General features: G+C 39.2%; 2 protein-coding genes across 2 annotated transcripts in view; one reads left to right on the forward strand and one right to left on the reverse strand.

Moving 5' to 3' along the window:
• The first annotated feature begins 3221 nt into the window (after positions 1-3221).
• Positions 3222-19614, forward strand: part of rtf2 (replication termination factor 2) — a 52548-nt gene continuing 36155 nt past the window's right edge. Inside the window, exons 1-5 of the mRNA XM_072451823.1 lie at positions 3222-3380; positions 4416-4510; positions 4630-4723; positions 5919-6058; positions 6151-6229. Coding sequence (XP_072307924.1) covers positions 3312-3380; positions 4416-4510; positions 4630-4723; positions 5919-6058; positions 6151-6229 — 477 coding nt within the window. The 5' untranslated portion in view covers positions 3222-3311. The remainder of the gene's footprint in view (positions 3381-4415; positions 4511-4629; positions 4724-5918; positions 6059-6150; positions 6230-19614) is intronic.
• Positions 7884-14238, reverse strand: gcnt7 (glucosaminyl (N-acetyl) transferase family member 7). Its single transcript, XM_072452906.1, has 5 exons — positions 14036-14238; positions 11648-12380; positions 10706-10801; positions 9436-9642; positions 7884-7891 (listed from the first exon to the last, which is right to left on the reverse strand). Exons 1-5 carry the CDS (start codon positions 14234-14236, stop codon positions 7884-7886), a joined length of 1245 nt encoding a protein of 414 aa, XP_072309007.1. The 5' UTR covers positions 14237-14238.

The following is a 19614-nucleotide window of genomic DNA, read 5'->3' on the forward strand; positions in this document are numbered from 1 at the left end:
CCAGCGACATAAAACGTGGCGTTGGATGGTTATAAGATAAGATAAGATAAGATAATCCTTTATTGTCCCAATTATTGTCCCAATTATGCTATATGTCCCAATTATGCTATTCATCGCTTAGCAACTTGGCTAGTCCGGTAAGATTTGAGTGTCCCTTATATTTTTCCCTTTAGCCTTTAGCATTAGCCCCCCAAAAAATCACAAATTATGAATAATTAAGAGAGTGTCGGCTTCTACCGATCATAGACTGTATAGAATAAATCTGAATAACATTACTTTATGTCATTTGCAAGACTTTATGGCCATTCTCCCTTGACATCATCCAAACGAACCAAAGCCAAGGGGCACGTGATTTTTTATCAAAACCCAATGAACCTTTCACCGCTTTTCTCTTGCACGTAAATCCATGTGAATATCCCATCACTTCCCCCCAGCTCTGTACAGAACAATCTCAGCCTCTTTTGGTCTTAGCTCGGCTTACTGTGGGGCTAAAGGTTCCTAGTCTATCAACCAGCGCCAATGTAAACACAGCAATTCCTTCCCAATTAGAAACGCTAAATGCATTGGACTCGGTGCTGGACTAGCGCTGGTATGTGCAATTAATGGCGCGTTGGTCTTCCCCGGATGACTGGGATGGCTAAGATGGTTAGGTTTCAGTTCAAGGGCGCTCTGGGGGAGTCTGATTGGGCAGGTTGGACTCATCATGGAAGTATAAACAAGAGGTTGGACGTTGCGCTGGTGGTTTGGGGGTTTTGCTGGGTCAGTGGAGAGAATATGGGGCTGGGGGGAAAGGAAAGTAAAGCAGAGGTCAGTAAGAAAGAGAGGGAAGTGATCACATCTAGAATAATGTGGATTTCTCAATATGTTTGGGGATAAAATGTGATACTGTGAACTGTTCGTACCATATTTTGCATGAGGATATGTATATTCTATCCAACTAATACTGTTTGTAGCATTGTAGACCATTTCTTTCCATTATTGACATGATGTTGTTGCTTTTATTTCAGTATGCATGGAATATGTAACTATGTGGTTGTCATTGTGGTCATTAGGTCTACTTATTAGCTATGTACCTGTTGATTGCATGATGTTCCAACTGTTAAAATAAGGTAAGATCTGCAATCTAATCTTAAAGGTGCACTGTGTAACTTTTTTGTCCACCTGTTTGTCTTTGAGAGTTATTGCTTTGTCTAGAATGTTCCACAGTATGGCAAGTAAACATGTGATTACGAGTGTTTTACTGCTCCAAAAATACCTTGAAAAACATGGATTCCTACAGTGAGCATGGTCGCCTTTCCATAGATTTGACCTTTAACTTGACCTAAAAATACTAAATTCTCTAAAAACTATTTTGATATAACGATGAGAAATTTAAAATGCTAAAGGTTTATGTAATTTGTGTACTAGTTCTGTTAAACCTTGAGATGATTTTGAAACTGTTTTGTTTTTTCAATTTTTGTATCGATTAGTATCTGATTTTCAATACTTTGCCTACATCCCTATCTAACACACAGGTTTATCTAACGTCATCATTTTGGAAACCTCCCAAAACAGCTCACAACAGCTTCCTGTTTATTGTCTATTGTCCAGTGAACACTGTGCATTGTGCTCTGCAGGTGTTAGTTTGCACTGTGGCCTGCACCATGGCACTTTCAGAGATAGTTTGCTAACAGAGCTCTCACTCCATTGCCTCTAATGAAAATCCATACTAAACATTAAGCTGTGTGTGAGAATGGGGGAAATTCAATAAGACGCATAACATGATTTATAAATTACAGGAAGAACCAATCGAAGGCAAAATGGACTTGTGTTTATGGTTTCTTTTTTATTTTATTTTTTGATATTCCAAACAACATGATTCTAAGGTTATATCATGAACCTGTAAATGCAATAATAATCTTCTTCGGCTATTTTTGTCTGTTCTACTTTGTTGCAAACGCATTCTTGGTCATGCTGCCGAAGATGTCTCCTCTGAGGTATTCCCTAAACTAATGGTCGCTCCACCATCGATAGTAAACTAATACAAGACTACAAGGCACAGGGAAGTGATTTGATTACCATTCATCTAACTATCTTCCAAGGAAACTTTCATCGTTAGACCACTTGGACACAGGCCTAAAAGGCAGACTAATGTCACTTACTAGTACTGGCCTTAATGGGAGTTGGAGAAGATGTCTAATTTGGAGAGCTAAAGTGAGGAGAACATTTGTGTGAGGCCGTTAACTGGATTGTTAGTGGCATAGCATTTGTTGTTGGTGAAACCATTGCTGTGGCCCCAGGGCTCTGAGGGTGTAGGGGTCGTGAGGGAGGGGCTCGGTTGTTCAGAAAGCCCCCTATTGGTGGTAAGATGTATAAGATGTTCCAATTCTTTTAAAGGTGCATTATGTAACTTTTTGTGTAGGTTTGCCAGCTTTTTCCATAGTGGTATTAGGCTTACATTACTTGCATTTATTCAACTACATGTGTTTTTATTTCTCAAAAAATACCTTCACATATATGCATTCTTACTAATCTGACATGTGACTTCACCAGAAAATTTACATAGTACATATTTTATTTTGAAATGTCTACTTTACCTTCAAAGTATAGCAAATCATTTAGGTTAACACTAAACAGTAAATTACGAAACTAACCAATAAAGAAGGAATGCCATTGCCGACATTTCTAACAAACTATTTGGCAACTTTCTAAATTACATTTTACAATTTGATCAAATTCCAGCAAGCTAACTTGGGCAGCCTGGCATTCTTACTGTTCTTTGTGTTTTATTTTTAGTTATATTATATTAGTATATTATATATATATATATATATATATATATATATATATATATATATATATATATATATATATATATATATATAAGATAAGATAATCTTTTGTTGTCCCACATGGGTAAATTTCATTGATGCAACGCAGGTAGATACAGAGGTAGATACAGAAGAAAAAAACAGATCACTTATAAGAAGTTTGAAAAACACTCAGTAGAAGATCTCTATCAGATATATACATATAAATATATATACTGTTTTGTTCGGAGATAGTAAATGTTTTCTGCTGCTGTCTGTTGTTTTTATAGCAACTCTTATCACTTATATCTGATCCAAAACTACCCCGGTGTGGTAGAAATAGTGAATTACACATCGAATTTGACACTTTCTATATTAACCGCTAGATGTCAGTGTATGCACAAACTGCACTTCCGGAGAACGATAGTTGTCGTTGCTTGTTTACATCTCCTGTACGTCCGGTCTGTTGTACGCGTTCGTTGTAGCTCGCTTTCAGTGGAATTAAAACTAAAATATTTCAAAATGGGATGTGACGGTGGAACGATCCCTAAACGACACGAGTTAGTGAAAGGTCCAAAGAAAGTAGAGAAGGTATGAATGGTTTATTTGTGTTTATTTAGTGATATATTTGTCGTCGGAATCTATGCTAGCTTAACAATTAGCTAGCAAGTGAATCAAAACTCCTACTAACCTGGAGTCTTTATGACACATCTTGCTGTAACTTAGCTCTTGCTCATTTTGAGAAATTGACATTAGCTAAAGAATCAACTTCTATATATATTTGTATTGGCATGCTAACATAATCGCCCCGGATAACTCATAAATACAAACTAGAACAAACACATTAAGGACTCGGGGTTGTCTCATCACATTTCATAAAAGTGTCAGTTAGCTTAGTGTTAAATCAATGGCGTTTTTAAGATGCTAAATACTAATACTAAATCTCCCATTCAAAAGTATTCTGACACTATACGTGGTAAAAGTATTAAAAGTGTACTGTCGGTATCTACCATCTGATTTTTTATTTGATGGACTTATAATAAACCAAATCTGGCATTCAAAACTCATGCCATAGAAATTAGAAAAACAAAATATTTGGGGAGAAACCACTAAAGCAAGAAACGTAAACACTTTCTCACTTGTAGACACTTTGATTCAAGTAAGGGTACTAATACACTCTAATACACACTAATACATATATATTACTCAAGTAGGAGGAAAAGTACTCCGAGATGTACAATTTCTGTATAATTAAATAAAAAAATGATGGTTTAAAACTAAATATTAAATCTTTTGAATGGGCAAAAGTCTTCAAAATGTTGCATATAACAGTAAGCTAAAGTAGAAGTACAAGTAATATTAGCCCAAATGTTCCTTCTTTTTTTTTATTTATTTTGATATATTTTTCACTCTGTATCACCATTATATCAATTATAATATCAGTATTTTTACTTTTACATTTTTTTGTCAATTACCATGTAGACTGTAGGGGGACATTTCCCCAGTTGTATATCATCATGTTCTGTCATGTTTGATTCATTTATTTGTAATCTCCTTTACCTCACCATCCTCTCAGCATTATTATGATTTACTTATTGTTTTGCATAATTGCTGTATTTTATACAGGTCGACAAAAATGCAGAACTGGCAGCAAAGTGGAAATACTGTGCTCTGAGTCAAGAGAAGCTCAAGCGCCCAATTGTTGCTTGTGACCTGGGAAGGTACCGTACACATGGCATCTGCAAATTACAATGTTTTTTATTGTACTTCCTATATTTTATGCAGGCATGATTTATTTGTTTGCTTACTCTGAATATTCTCTTGTTGTTGCTTGTTTCAGGCTTTATAATAAGGATGCTGTCATCGAATACCTCCTGGACAAGACTGCAGAAAGACCAAACTCTGAGGCAGTGACACACATCCGAGGCACAAGGGTAACGGCTTTTTACTATCCTTTATTGGCATTTCCAAACTTCTGGGGGCTTCTGAAGGAGATGGTTTCATAATGGTTCATTAAAAGTACATTTTCATTACAGGATAATGTGTCCTTGCCATTTTTTCCGATAAGAGCCGATGGCGATGCCGATAAACCAAGGGTCACTAAGATCCGTCAATATTTTAGGGCGGGTTTGGATAATTTACCCCAAATTATACGATTTCAAACTACTACAAACCGATCCACTTACCTGTTTTACATACAGCTAAGACTATGACCTGGAATTGTAAAACGCTTTCAAACCTTTTCACTATATCTATGATCTGACCATGTATCAGACCCATCTTGCACTCACAGAACTACAATGGCACAATTCATACCGAAAAGTGCTTGGAAACTGTGTATTTATATGTAAAAAGAAGATTCACGATTTATTCTCCACTCTCAAATCTTCAGCTCGCTCACTCCATGCCATCTTCTCTCTGCTGTTCGATATAAATCTATATAAAAAGTATTAACACATTTTGATCAACTAAACACCATCCAACTCATATTACAGTCCTAATATACTGTACATACTGATATAACATTCCCCAAATAAATGTATTTTGTCTTTATTGTTTTATTACATGAACAATTGCAATGATTTCTCTCCTTTTTTTTTTTTTTTTTTAACAATTGATTCATCCCAATATCTTTTGTCATCCCTATAGATCCATAATTGTTATGTCTTTACCTCATTTGTGGCTCATGTTGCATTCATGTGGACTTAACTTGATGCCACCATTAATAAAATGGCTATTTTAACAGTGTTTCAAAGATCTATCCAACCAGTAAGATTTGCTGTTTTTGGCCTCCTCCTTGTTAGCTGACAACATCAGTATTTAATCAAACAGTAGTATCGGGTCTTTCCTACGCAAATCCATTGCCATTGTGATATGGACAACTGTCAGTGAACCCCTAAATTTAGTTAGTTTAGTAATAGAGCGCAAATGTTTTAGATAAATTGACAAACCAGCTGATTTTGGTCTCTTCACGCTGCAGTGACATCAGGTGTTGAAGTCGGGCACCAGCCTTTGACTTGTGTGGGCGTTCATGTGTATATTTTGACTCAGAAAAAAGCCTGTGGATCACATGAACGCAGCATTACTACAATAAGACTGTATCTTTACCATGTCGCCATCTGTTTACAGGACATTAAAGAGCTGAACCTGACCGATAACCCCGAGTGGGAGGGTGAGAGAAGAAACACCAAAGGGGACCAATATGAGGATATCCACTGCGGCATGTTCATTTGTCCTGTGGTTGGACTGGAGATGAACGGCAAACACAGGTAATGAAATATCCCCTCCTAATATCATCCTAATGTCACACACAACTGCTTTCATAATACACTTTTTTGTTTTTTTGTCTATTATTGTGTAGATTTTGCTACCTACAAAGCTGCGGATGTGTGTTTTCTGAACGTGCACTCAAAGAGGTCAAGACAGAGATTTGCCACAAGGTGAGAAAAAAACTCTTCTTATACATGGGGGTTTTGGAGTTCCTATCACCATTGTAGGTTTGGCAGGGCATTAACATCTTAGGGAGCAGCTCTTATGAAATGTGACTGAAGATACACTGCCAGACTAGTGTATCTAAGAAGTTTGTAATTCTGCTCTCGTTGTCCTTTTTGTTCCGTCTTTGAAGTGCTGTATTAATAGTGCCTCATGGTTTTAAGTAGGATTGTCAAAAGTATATAAAACCAGATGCCGTATTTTCGGGACTGTAGTTGCTCCGCAGTATAAGTCGCACCAGCCAAAAGGTGCATACTAGAGAAGGAAAAAACATGATATAAGTCGGACTGGATTATAAATCGTAATTTTGGGATTTTTTTTTAATCAAATCCAAGACCAAGAACAGACATTTCATTTTAAAATGCAATTTAAAATAATAACAGATTAAAGAACATGGTGAATACGAATGTATGCTAACGTAACACCTTCCGCTACATGACGCACAGACAACGAAGTGTCTGGTATGTTAATGTAACATATTAACAGTTATTCAGATAACTATAGCATAAAGAACGTGCTAACAAGTTTACCAAAGCATCAGTATTACCCCAAATCACTAAATCTATTGAATTATTTTCCCTCTGTGTCACTTCTAAACAACTCCTCAAACTCCGGATGTAGAAGAAGTGCTGATTCTTCTTCTGCGTCGCTTAGAGCCTAGAGCGCCCTCTTGTGGTTGTCAGTGGAAAAATAATCAACTTGTGAAATGCGGTTGCTAGTGTGAAAATGACAAACAAAATGATATAATAATGTGTTAATGATACCACATTTAAGGGGAGCACCCCAGCTAAACTATGAAAAAAGGTGCGACTTATAGTCCAGAAAATACGGTAATAAGATAAAATTTGCTTTTATTATATCTTTATGAGGACATTTTTGTTGGAAAAGCAATGAGCACAAAGACACACAAAACCGACAAAAGACCGTTCATTCACACCCTTTCACAATATCAAGTATATGCAACACGCGTTGGCAGTTACCATGCAAACTCAAGAAATCCAATCCAATACGATTTCCCATACAAAGTTCCCAGTCTGAGGCACCTACATTGCACTCAGTCCTGGTTCTAAAAAACGCATACTGCACAGTACATGTCTACAAATCTATTGCAGACATGTACATGTGTATAATTGAACCTAGATACTTGATTTAGAAAGAATCGCTACTAAAAAAAATTACCTAAACTTAAAATAATTGGATTTTTTAGAATTATCTTGAGCTGCATCAGACTTTATGAAACATAAATAAAGTACTATTGTTTTGTGTTGAAAATTACTATTGTATAATTTATTGAGCGTGTTCTTAGTATTGAAATCGAGTTATACATTTTAGTATTGTGACCACACATCAGATACTAAAACAAATATTAAAACTAGATACTCTTTTTGGCAGTTATTGATACAAAAATGGGACAGCGTTTTATCTTTCCTGAACAGTTTTATCAGAACTAGTAGAAAACCACCTGCTAACAAAGAAAGTACTAGTTTGTGTTGAAAATGTCCATTGCCCATAGTATATTACTAGTTCTATGCATTATCGCTACACAATAAATAAAGACATGCGTTTTAATATTATCCAAACAACCTCTCGGACCGCCACAAATCACACACCTACGCATACACATTCAGACATTTATATAGATGTAATTGTCAAGTTAATAATGGATGAATGCTAGTCCAACTTGAAAAAGACGCAAGTCTTAACTTGGCTTCAAACGTTTATTCCATTAACAGCAGTCGAAGTAGTAGCAGCAGAAGCAGGTCAAAAACCTTTAAACAAATGCAAAAATAAGGCACTTAATTTCTCTTTCTTTTAAACATTTTATACTGAAATAATACAGAATTTAATATGTTTTAATCATGTTTAGTGTTTTTAATTTCCAAACATGAAATAGGAATTTATCAACTAATATTTAAATGCTGACTTTTAATGTTTTCATCAATAAACAAATTCAGTTTTTAATGAATAAATACATTGTTTTAAGTAGTTTTATAATTTGGTCTAAATAATCTAAATTACATTAACAATGATTCAGTTTAACAAGTTTGCTAAACCCTAAGATGAGGCCAAAATGATCTTGATTTTACTTTAATGACTTTGCTGCTCTACAGCTATAAACTGTAACTGCCTCCAACCAAATTAAATACTTTTGAGCAGGTTTAAGTTAAAAGAAACCTATTTTTACAGGCAAATCCACTCACCATTGCATCTTTGTTTTCTCCTGTGCATTCATGTGTTTGGTTTGAGCCCAATTAGTCCTGCAGCTTAATCTGCCTAGGGCCCCATCTGCTGGCTAGATTGGAGATAGCTAATAAGATAAGATAATAAGAAAGTGGGAAAGAAGAGTGAGAGGAGAGACATGAGAAGTAGGGCTGGGCTATTTGACTTGACAGTAATATTGTACCTAATGTAGTATAACCCTAAAAGTTCTTCTATTAAGAGTGTTTTTTAAACTTCCTATAAATTATCTGTCCTTTTCCTCTGTATCTACCTGCGTTGCAAGAATGAAATTTCCCCATGTGTGGACAATAAAGGAATATCTTATCTTATCTTATAATGTTCTTTTTGCTTATGCCGTTTCAACATGTGTGTTGCATCTGGTTGTCAAACAAGATTCATGAAACAAGTCAACCAAAGTAATATTGTACTTTATACAATCTTAAAATTAAAATTAGTCATACATTATTTATAAAAGTTTGTAAACAGAAGCTTGTTTCCTTCAGTGCAGCTTCATTTTCCTTCATATCTTGAACACACTGAAACATTCACAGTTAAAAGGGCAATTATTTACAACTCAATTAGCAATCGTTTCAAAAGGCAGTGCCGTTGCTGTATGGCAGGGGTGGGCAATTATTTTCCTCCAAGGGCCATATTCGAATCCAGGCAAGTAGTGGAGGGCCGGCCCGCCATCATTGGTGTGAAAAAAAAAAAATCCCAAAAATGAAATATCAAATAAAATATAACTTTTCTGTCAAATATAGGCTATTGAATCTAATTAATTTAATTGATTTCACGTCATATGTATTAAGGATACACGTGCAGACAGATGCCTGAGGTAAAAAAATAAATACATATATACATATTTTTTAATATTACTTGGACAAGCTTGGCGGGCCGGATTGAAAGGCCGGCCCGCGGGCCGTAGTTTGCCCACCCCTGCTGTATGGTATTGCGAGCAGCCATGTTGGCTCTATGGGCACAGTCGCCTGCATAAGCACTTTGATTCTGTGCCACGCTTCCAGACAGTCCAGCGCCTCGGGGTAAGTGCCACTCTCAAACTTATTAGCAAACATGGAATCTCTCTTGAAAATCCACGGCAGGTCACCAGTCCCATAGACGCAGATGTCTCGAACATATCGTCCTGAAATCAATGAATAAGCACATCAGACTTATTAGCAAAGTTTGTGTTTTTTATTTCTACACGCACAATAAGCGAGTCTGGCTGCAAGTGAAGGTTTGGTGCCATTGGCTGATAGAGTAAAGCTACACTACATTATGTCAAGTCATTCTTAAAAGGCTGGAATCTATTAAGTTGCAATACATGGATAAGATAAGATAAGATAAGATAATCCTTTATTGTCCCACATGGGGAAATTTCATTGGTGCAACGCAGGTAGATACAGAGGTAGATACAGCAAGGTTAAAGGGCATGTGACAGGTTTGAGGAAACATTTCACTGAAATGTAGAGAACATTTGACTAAAAAAATTGCCTATGTTGAGGAGGAGATGTGACAGAGAGATAAGAACTGTTACCCAGAAACCATATAACGTTTATAATGTTGTTTCCTGGTTGGAAACGAGGAGCAGATGTGACAAAGAGGTATTAATTGTTACCAAGCAAACAAACTGTGAATAAGAGCCAAAATCCCCTTATAGTTGACATATAATATTACCTGAGATCACCTTTCATTCTGTCAAATTAGTGATTCAAACTGCCAAAGAAATGTATTGTTGCAAAGTGAATTGTAACTAAACTTAAAAACTTAACTAAACTGTCCCTGCATTTTCAATGGAATATCGTTTATTGGTGACATAGCTAGATATTTTTTTCCTTCAAAAAACTGTAATGTAACTGTAATTTGACTGATGAAAAACTATGATATGAAATGACCACAGAGCCCATCCCCCAAACTAAGTAATAATTAGGAAAAACATGAAAATGTGCCACATGCCCTTTAAGTTGGTTATGGTTAGGGGTATTACTGGTAAACCCTACCGAATGCTCCCCATCAACTGCAGCCAGACCCTTCTCAATTAGTCAGTTATATAAAGTTGACTATTTGAAAACAATTACTCAAATTTGAATACCACTAATGATTGTCATTGTATTTACCAAAAAGTACCCAACGATAATTCAAATGTGAAAACAAAGCCTCTTCATAAACAAGTTTAATTTCGTGTTTCCCTTCGAGTTATATTTTACCTTTACACCCATCATGTGACGCCCCCTCTTGATCGGACCACTTAATGGCACGAACGCTTCCTTCCCACCCTCCAGTCAGGTAGCTACCCGGAGCTTCTGAAAAATGTACAGAAAAAAAAGAACAAATCTCAAAAGTCTAGTCCAAACAACTTTAAGGAACTGTAGGCAGTTGGTAAGCATTAAGAAAAGTGCTTGGATGTGCTGTACAGTGTTTCCCAACCAGAGGTACATGGGCACTTACCAGGGGGTTATTGGAATTATTTCAGATTTTAAAGAGATGTGAATTTGAATAGTATTTGAATCTAAAATGTTCTTTGTATTACATTTTATAGCCTTAGGAATACTTTTGTAGGAATTCACTATGAAACGACACATATTGCGCATCATTTGTATTGTTAGTGTCCTTTAAACACACTTTTGTGTACCTTTTGCTTTGGGATCTTCATGTTTTTTAACTTACTTGGTCTACAAATATATATGTCAGTAAGGCATTCTCCTCAGGAATTGAGTAAGCGCTTCGTCAGGGCATTGCCATGGGGAGATGACCACATTTAGCGTGCCCCAACATGCTAATGCAGGCACACAGTTGTAATGAACGCGATTTAACATCAGAAAAGAGTCTTGCAATGATTTATGGACTTAAAAACGGCATAGAAGATCATGGAGCCATGATATCACAAAATGGTGAAATTTGAGACTCAGAGGGGAGAGGACTTACAAAACAGGATTAATCAAACTAGCATGAATTAAGCTATATACAACTCCAGGTATGTTTTTGTTGAGGTTTTAAGTGGAAAGCTCAAAAAAGAAAATTTTGCACAACAAGAAAGTATCATTGTAATAACTGATGGTAACTTGGTACTTGGCGAGACAAAAAAGGTCGGGAACCACTGCTGTACTAGTTTCCGAATGACAACCAATGCTTTTGTCACTTGCATTCACCTCTGATGTGGTTGAGCGTTACCCAGAAGTGCTCGTCCGGACTGTAAGTATCCCGGGACCACACCAGAAATTCCTGAGCCACTTGACTTGTCAGAACAAACTTTACAAACTCCCTCGTGAGCGCGTAGTAGGCCGTCCCGAAGTACACCTGTATTCTGCGAGGCGGGGGAAGCTTAACTCTCTCTATCCTTCTCACATTCCCCGGCATCTCTATGTGCTGCAGACTGGTCCGAGAACTAAACTTCGTCGGTTGTTTGACCCCGGGAGTCATGTTTTTGTCTTTCCATTTTTCGCTTTGCATGTAGCGTACCAGCTCCAGGTTGCTCATGATGGGGAAGTCCTGCCCGCAAACATTCAACACTTTTCTCCAACGGATCCTGGATTGCACAAGCTCCTCCATGCAATTTAAATCGGCCTGCAGACGGGAATAGCCAGCGTAGGTGACAGTCTCACTTCGGCCGGTCACAAAAACGTTCTCAAAGCAGTTTGCCAGTTTGTGAACAGAGACTTTGTACTCCAGTGGGACTTTGGCGTCCATGTGAATGCAGTAGACGTTTTGTGGCATGTATATAGCCCTTAACAAACGTATAAAGAGCTCCCGTTCTTTGTGGATGGTCAGAATGAACGCTAAAGGGTATTCCTCCTCCTCTTTGCTCAGGGGCGCGGTGATGAAGTTGAAGTCTGAGATCAGTGTGGAGCAGTTTAGAGTGTTGTTTGCGATGTAGTGCTCCACCTGGAAAAGAGAAAAGAAACAGATGCAGTCTTTCATTTCTTCCCTCTTGAGTCAATTGGACTGCTTTATTTTTATGTAAATCAGGTGGGTAACTCTGTATTGCTTTTCGCAGTTTGTTCTGTTTATATATAACTACATTCTATTGTGTGAAACAACCTTTGAACTCTAATCTCAAAATTAAGCAAACTAGTGGTCTCAAACTCCAATGATTTCTATTCGGCCGAGGTAAAATAGTGCCACGCCATTGTACATTGCACGTACCTATAATATCTCATTAAAGCCAGGTTAAGGCTGAGCAATATAATATGTCCGTTTGCCGTAACTCGACCGACCTGGTATAAAACTAGCCCACTGATAAAAAAATATCAGCATTTTGTTTAAAAAAAAGGCCGTGGCTGGAGAGCCGCGGTGCGGTGAAATGGCCGCGCAGTTTCAGGGACCGCTGCATTTCCCTTATAGCCCGTTATAGCCTCATGGCTAACCCTAACCTTAACCCGGCGCGGTCTAAAACGGCGCTAAAACGCGGTCAAATAGCGGCGCAGTTTCAGGAGTCGCGGCGCGCGGCCGGCACAAAAATAACATGGCAGTTTCGGCCGCGCGCCGCGGCTCTGCAGACACTCCCTTAAAAAAACTCCAAATTCTTTCATTTTTCAATTTATTTGCCTACCCACCGACCGGTCTTTCCTAAAGCGCCGTGTCAAATATTTTTATAGCGCTGGTAAACTTATCTTTCATCTTAAAGGACTAACAATGCACTGTGCAACGCAGGTGCGTCTTCTTTTCCGGCCCTCTATATACGTCTGTAACAAAACAGATCATGCAGGAGGGAACTTATATTGCCTTATACAAGTTGGTTTGCCTTTGTCACGCCGCTGACCTGGCCATCGCTAATGACGTTCTCTATCATGGTGTGGCGTGATTTAAATTTGACTTGCGCAATGCTTTCTGGGATTGAAACACGCCTAGCAGCGTTGCGCCCTTGTCCCCCGCATGTTCCCCCCGCTCGCCTTCGCCACCAAAATAAAGGATAACGGCGTTCTTTTTTTTTTGCCTTCAAATTTAAAAAAAAAAAGAATATACCTACCAACCGACCCACTTGAAAAATGTTGGGTCGGGTTACAGCAAACAGACAATTAATTTGGGGTTTTACAGAAATGCCTGTAGATTAAGATTTACCCTAGTGTTTTGGTTGAGAAACTGAATAATATAAGCCAGACACAGGCACTTGTAGGATTTAGAAATACTGGTAAAAAGCTTGTTATCAGTCCTGCCCTTTAAAATTATTTGATATTATTTTCTCAACCCCACAAGAGCATCTATCTTGTATTATATATTTAAAACTATAATATAGTTATACATTAAATTGTATATAATAATAATGAATTCGGTATAACTAAATAATATAATGCGACCCCTGACTAACAGACCACAAGGTTATTTTTCTATTTTTCATTTTGAGTCGATCTCCAATTTAGTTTAGAGCTGAGCATTCCTTTTTCTTGTCTACTACGGAGCAGTGGGTGAAGATAAGGGGTGTTTCTTCAAGGCACTCGACTTCACTAGCAACAGGAACAACCACAAACAAAAACAATCATGCCTATATATGAGAAAATTTACCGACAGTATAGCTTAAAGAGGACAACTCCTCCCCTTACCTCGCAGTTCTGTCGGTGCCACCTCAGTCCGCTGTTGTAGCCGAGCAGAAATGGCTTACACTGAGGGGCAAAGGGTCTGCACTCCGCTCTGGACTTGGGCTCGGCTGGCACATCGGCGCTCCAATAAATCAGTGAACCGACCAGAACACTTATTACCAGGCAAACCACAAAGAAGCTTTTAGTGGGCCCCAGATGGCACATAATAGCCTCGTAACAGTCGTAACCTCCACACCGGTGCTGACAACTCCTGTGGAACGGACCCGAAACAAAATGAGGTCAAGAATGTGGGTTAGCCAGTTTTTAGGTCTGATTTTAGTGTCTATTTTCAAATTCAGTCTCTTTTTGATAGCTTGATATAAACTAGTTCATGGATGGGGTGAGGCATGTAGTAACAAACTGCAGAAAAATCAACTCCTTATGAAGAAACCTTGTGGTAAAATTGGGTTAATACACAAAGGTTTATCCATTGACTTGACTGATTAAAGTTTAAGACATCCCAAATCTATTTGGTTAAATATTATGCAAAATGGTCTTTTATCTGCTTTTAATCATGATTAGCTTAGTTGAATTTTGATGTGTGAGTGTTTTTTTTGTGTGTTTTTTTTAACTCTCACGGGGCAGTCGAGTATAGAGTTGTCAGTGGAGATAAGGGGTAGATTGGAAAAAAGCATTCTTCTGAGCACTCAAGCCTTGCATGCACGATGATACAGGATTACTCAAAACATGCGTGAATCAATCAATCAATCAAAATACAACCTTGATGATTGGTCAGCCAATAAATCAGGCTGATATTTGCACTTTTTCGCGTATCGGCTTAAATTTTCCTGCACAGGCCGATTTGTTTGTCTTGGCCAGCCTGCGGCGTAAAGAATAAACATTAAACGTTTTAACAGTTAACAGTTAAGAAAACGGGACTGCATTGCTTTTTTACAAGTTAGTGGTAAAACAGGGGTGTGAATGAGTTTGTGGTCAATTTAAATCACATACTCTGGGGGAAATGATAAAAATCTGCCCTACGTATCAGCTCAAAAATCTCAGCAGAGTTTATCGGCCATTGTTTTCTCTAGATTTGGAACATTCTGCGGTCTATCTCTACTCATGAGGAGGCAACACCATCATAAGCTCATTTGAAAACCAAAACGGATTTTAATGCGACCTTACCTTCGAGCTGAAATCACAGTTCAGAGCTAAGTCTGTGCATGGAAGATGCCCTGCAAATCCTCCGCAACATTAGCAGTTTCCGTTTGCGTCATCATTGCCCACCAAAACAATGGCAGCACCGAGCAGACTCTTCATTTGAAACAAAGGTTTCTGTCTACTACACGCTCAATGCCGCATTTAAAGATTAGAGTTCTATCTGTCTGTACTGACTCTGATTTAGTCACTCCCACCTTTCCCCGAAGGGAGGTAGAGGCCGGCTGCTACTGGTTACCGGCAAACACCTGCACCTGACCACTCTAACCGCTAACGATTCTCTAAGGTTTTTCTTTCCGTTCCCCTCCTCCTCCAACGCATCACCCATTCGCTAATTTTCATCAACCCTAATTTTTTTTCCAAGTTGACTGCATAGAGTGTTCTGCAATATTTCAATTCATTACGCTCATAGAAACTTTTGAATAATGAGCAATTGCTAAAATTTTGCCATGCCCTGTGTTTGTTTTGTTCCATTTTTATTCATAATTTACATCTCTTGGTTGAGTATTTATGTAAATATTTTGAAAGTCATTGTTACATAACCACAAACGCGCATCATTTTAATAGACTGCTGATGTTTTTGTGCTGGTTCTATACATCCTTGGCAAGCTGTAATTATAAGTTTTAGATTAAGTAGAATTGATGCATTATAAGCATTTGCTGGGCAAGTAACAGTAGAACAAATGGGAACTATCTATTAAATAAAATATTGTTAATGATCTATGTTACAACAGTTATTATTTTCAGGGAGACCAATATAATCACATAAGTTGGGGCAGCAAAATTGTGACTATTCTACAAAAATATGAATTAATAATTCATACATACTCGAAAAACTGTGAAACAAGTAAATAAATAATAATAAAATAATAAATAAATAATAAATGATAACTGTTTTCTGAACAATACGATTACAATACGAAAATGCATACAAAAACAACTTTTTATAACAAATACAGAAGCATTATTAAATCAAAATGTCTAAAAAGTCTCTTACTGATTTTACAGATTATAGTCTTTTTTTGGAACTATATCTCTATATAGAAACCTTCCGTCACTATATTACAACCTTTATTTTATTAAAAATGTATTAAAAAAGTAAATTTTGCAATATAAATAATCTTTTGACTCGTCGACTAATTGACTACTAAAATAATCTTTAGTTGCAGTCCTAATACAATTTTCTGGTCTCTTCCTTAAAATATACAATTTGTTTTTTATTAATAAAGTTGATGTTACTCACTGAATTAGGCACATATCTTCGCACAGGCCTCCTCAATGATTCCAGTAGTTTTGGCTGAAGCATATGGACTCTCACAGCTTTTACTGACAATCCCACAGGTTACATATTTGCATTTCAGATGGCTTTGCTTGTACAGGTGTACTGTAGCCGGTGCTCGGATGTTTTACATTAGTTCCTTCTCCTGACAACTGAGTGAATGTTTACAGTTATGGCTTTCTAACGATGCAGAAGAAAATTATTATAAATTCTTTTATTAGAAATAAAACCCAGGGTAAGTTACAACTCAGCTCTACAGAGAGCAGCTCACAGTACAAATGCTGGGGTTGACTGTGAGGCGTGGCTCAAGGACGGGAGCGGGACAACAGGGGTTGACTGTGAGGCGTGGCTCACGGACGAGAGCAGGACAAGAGGGGTTGACTGAAGCATGGCTCACGGACGGGAGCTGGACAGCAGAGGTTGACTGTGAGACATGGGTCACAGACGGGAGCGGGAAAGCAGGGGTTGACTGTGAGAGACACGGGTCCCAGATGGGAGCGAGACAGCAGGGGTTGACTGAGACATGGGTCATAGACGGGAGCGGGACAGCAGGGGTTGACTGTTAGACATGGGTCACAGACGGGAGCGGGACAGCAGGGGTTGACTGTGAGACATGGGTCACAGACGGGAGCGGGACAGCAGGGGTTGACTGAGACATGGGTCACAGACGGGAGCGGGACAGCTGGGCCAAGATTGAGGGTAGGTCGGGACAAACATACAGGCATAGGTAGAAGAGGACCATCACCCTATTCTGAACGAGTGCCCGGAGTAAAGGATCAGGATCAGTTTTTCCCGCAGGTGTTTCTGAAACCAGGGTACCGTCATGGGCTGGCCTTCTGAAGTTAGGAACAACGGGGAATGAGGAGGGCCGTAGTTTGACCCGATTGCATCGCATAGGAATGACTGTAGCAGAGAAGAACGACTGCGCTATGACGCAAATGCAGGCAGGCTAGTCTGAGGGGAGAGACGCAACAATGGCCACGGAATCTAAACATATGCCCAAAGCTCTGAGATGTTGCGGGGCCGATGGTCTTTGCATTGGACAACGAAATGCTTGGACGAAGAAAATCTGCTTGAGCTGTGGCAGGGACCCACCAACAGGGAAGGTCTAGGAGAAAAATTGTCCAGCAGGTGGAACACAGAGGAGAAGCAGACATTGTTTGACGAAATCCACCACAGTGCCTCGAAAACCATTTTAAACAAACAGGTGCTGCTCCTGCAGCCGAACGTGAGACGCAACAAAAAATAAAAACTGACTCCGGTTTAGATGGGAGTCAGTTCCGTTGAAAAGGATAAATGGGAACTATCTTGAAAGCGTTGTGATATACGCCTTAGCAAGTAGAGATTAGCGGCTTGAAGTCCAAAAATACAGTACTTTTTTAAAAATGTTTTTTTAAATATATAACCCTATTCTAGGAGAACAAAGGAGCAAATTGTCTTTGGATGGAAGATTGGCCCGATCTTGAATTAGAAACCATGAAAGAGGGTGAATGGCACCAGATGTACGATGCGTTGAGCTGGCCTCGATCTGTTTGAAGAAGAGCAGGCGTTGGGTGACTCTGGTGCAGGGACGGAGCAAGGATGTTTAGGGACTGAGAGGTGCCCTCATAATGAATGAAAAATGAAATGAGTTTGTTGAAAATTACTTGGTTGAGGACCCTTAGATCTTTCTAAAGATTGTGATTTATGCAATATTCAAGATAAAAACATTTTAAAAATACTTAATTTCGACTGGGAGCATCACTGGGCGTTCTGCTTAAGGCCCCCAATTGGCTAGCAGCGGGCCTGGGACCAGCCCCCATGTCCCGTTCAGATGCGGAGGGGGAACAGCGGTGGTGGCGGCGGCGGCATGTAGCAGGAGGAACCGATGATTTCCTTGGTTCTTTACCACGGGGCGCATGGCTGGTGGATCATCTGGTTCAGGATCTGACGTGATATGAGTCGCAGTGTACTCACGATCGCAGTACACTCTGAAGCGGCCGAGCCAGCTGCATGAGGGTGTAAATGGGGCCAATGTGCTGATTGGGAGCAAAGGGGATGCGCTGTGCCGCCGGGAGGAGTAACTTTGGTGCATTGATTGAGGCTGGATCGCAGGTGTGCCCTGGTGTAGCAGTGGATGTAGATTAGGTCTTCCAGGCTGAATTTATGCAGGCTTCATTTCTGGTTCCTGTGATTTTATGAAATACTGTACGGTCCCTAAACCGGTACTCTTCCTTCAGACTAACAAGCCGTGATTTTGGAATGTATATTTAGCCTTTTGAGTTCATTCTCTGGTGCCCCGTTTTTATAGTTATAATGTTAACTGTTAAAAAGATGACACATATTCATGTGCAATTACTGTTGTGATCACATGCAATGGTATTTATTTATTCATTTTTATCATTATTATTTTTCCCCTCCATCCCTTGTTGGGAAATGGGAGGTTTTGTCTATAGGAGTTTTTGTTTATAAGAGATCTTCTACTGCAGGCATGTCCAAACTACGGCCCGGGGGCCAAATGCGGCCCTCAGATCAATTTTTGTTGGCCCTCCTGATTCCTGCTAAGTTGACCCAAACAACAAATAGAAGTACTTTTACTGTAAAATTAGAAAAGATCAAGCATTTTGATGTTATACTAACCTAATAATAATGTTCCAAGTCTTATGAAAGGTGTGGAGGCATCAAAACTATGTCAGATGTAAAACTTCAAATGAATCACTTTTCAAATTTGACATTGTCGGGTTGTTTTTTTGCCCTTTGCTCCAAATAAGTTTCAAAATGTGGCCCTCAGTGAAAAAAGTTTGGACACCCCTGTTCTACTGAGAGTGTTTTTCAAACTTCCTATAAGTGGCACCGCTTCTCCTCCGCTGCACCGGCGTTTCCGTGTCCGATCACCGGCTCCACCACCAGCGGCACGCACCACCACGAGCCGCACGCACCACGAGCGAGCGGCACCGCTTCTCCTCCGCTGCACCGGCGTTTCCGTGTCCGATCACCGGCTCCACCACGAGCGGCACGCACCACCACGAGCCGCACGCACCACGAGCGAGCGGCACCGCTTCTCCTCCGCTGCACCGGCGTTTCCGTGTCCGATCACCGGCTCCACCACGAGCGGCACGCACCGCCA

This window comes from Eucyclogobius newberryi, unplaced genomic scaffold (assembly GCF_026437365.1).
Source record: "Eucyclogobius newberryi isolate DKJ021-1_F unplaced genomic scaffold, fEucNew1.0.hap1 SCAF_19, whole genome shotgun sequence".
In the NCBI taxonomy this organism is placed as follows: domain Eukaryota; kingdom Metazoa; phylum Chordata; class Actinopteri; order Gobiiformes; family Gobiidae; genus Eucyclogobius; species Eucyclogobius newberryi.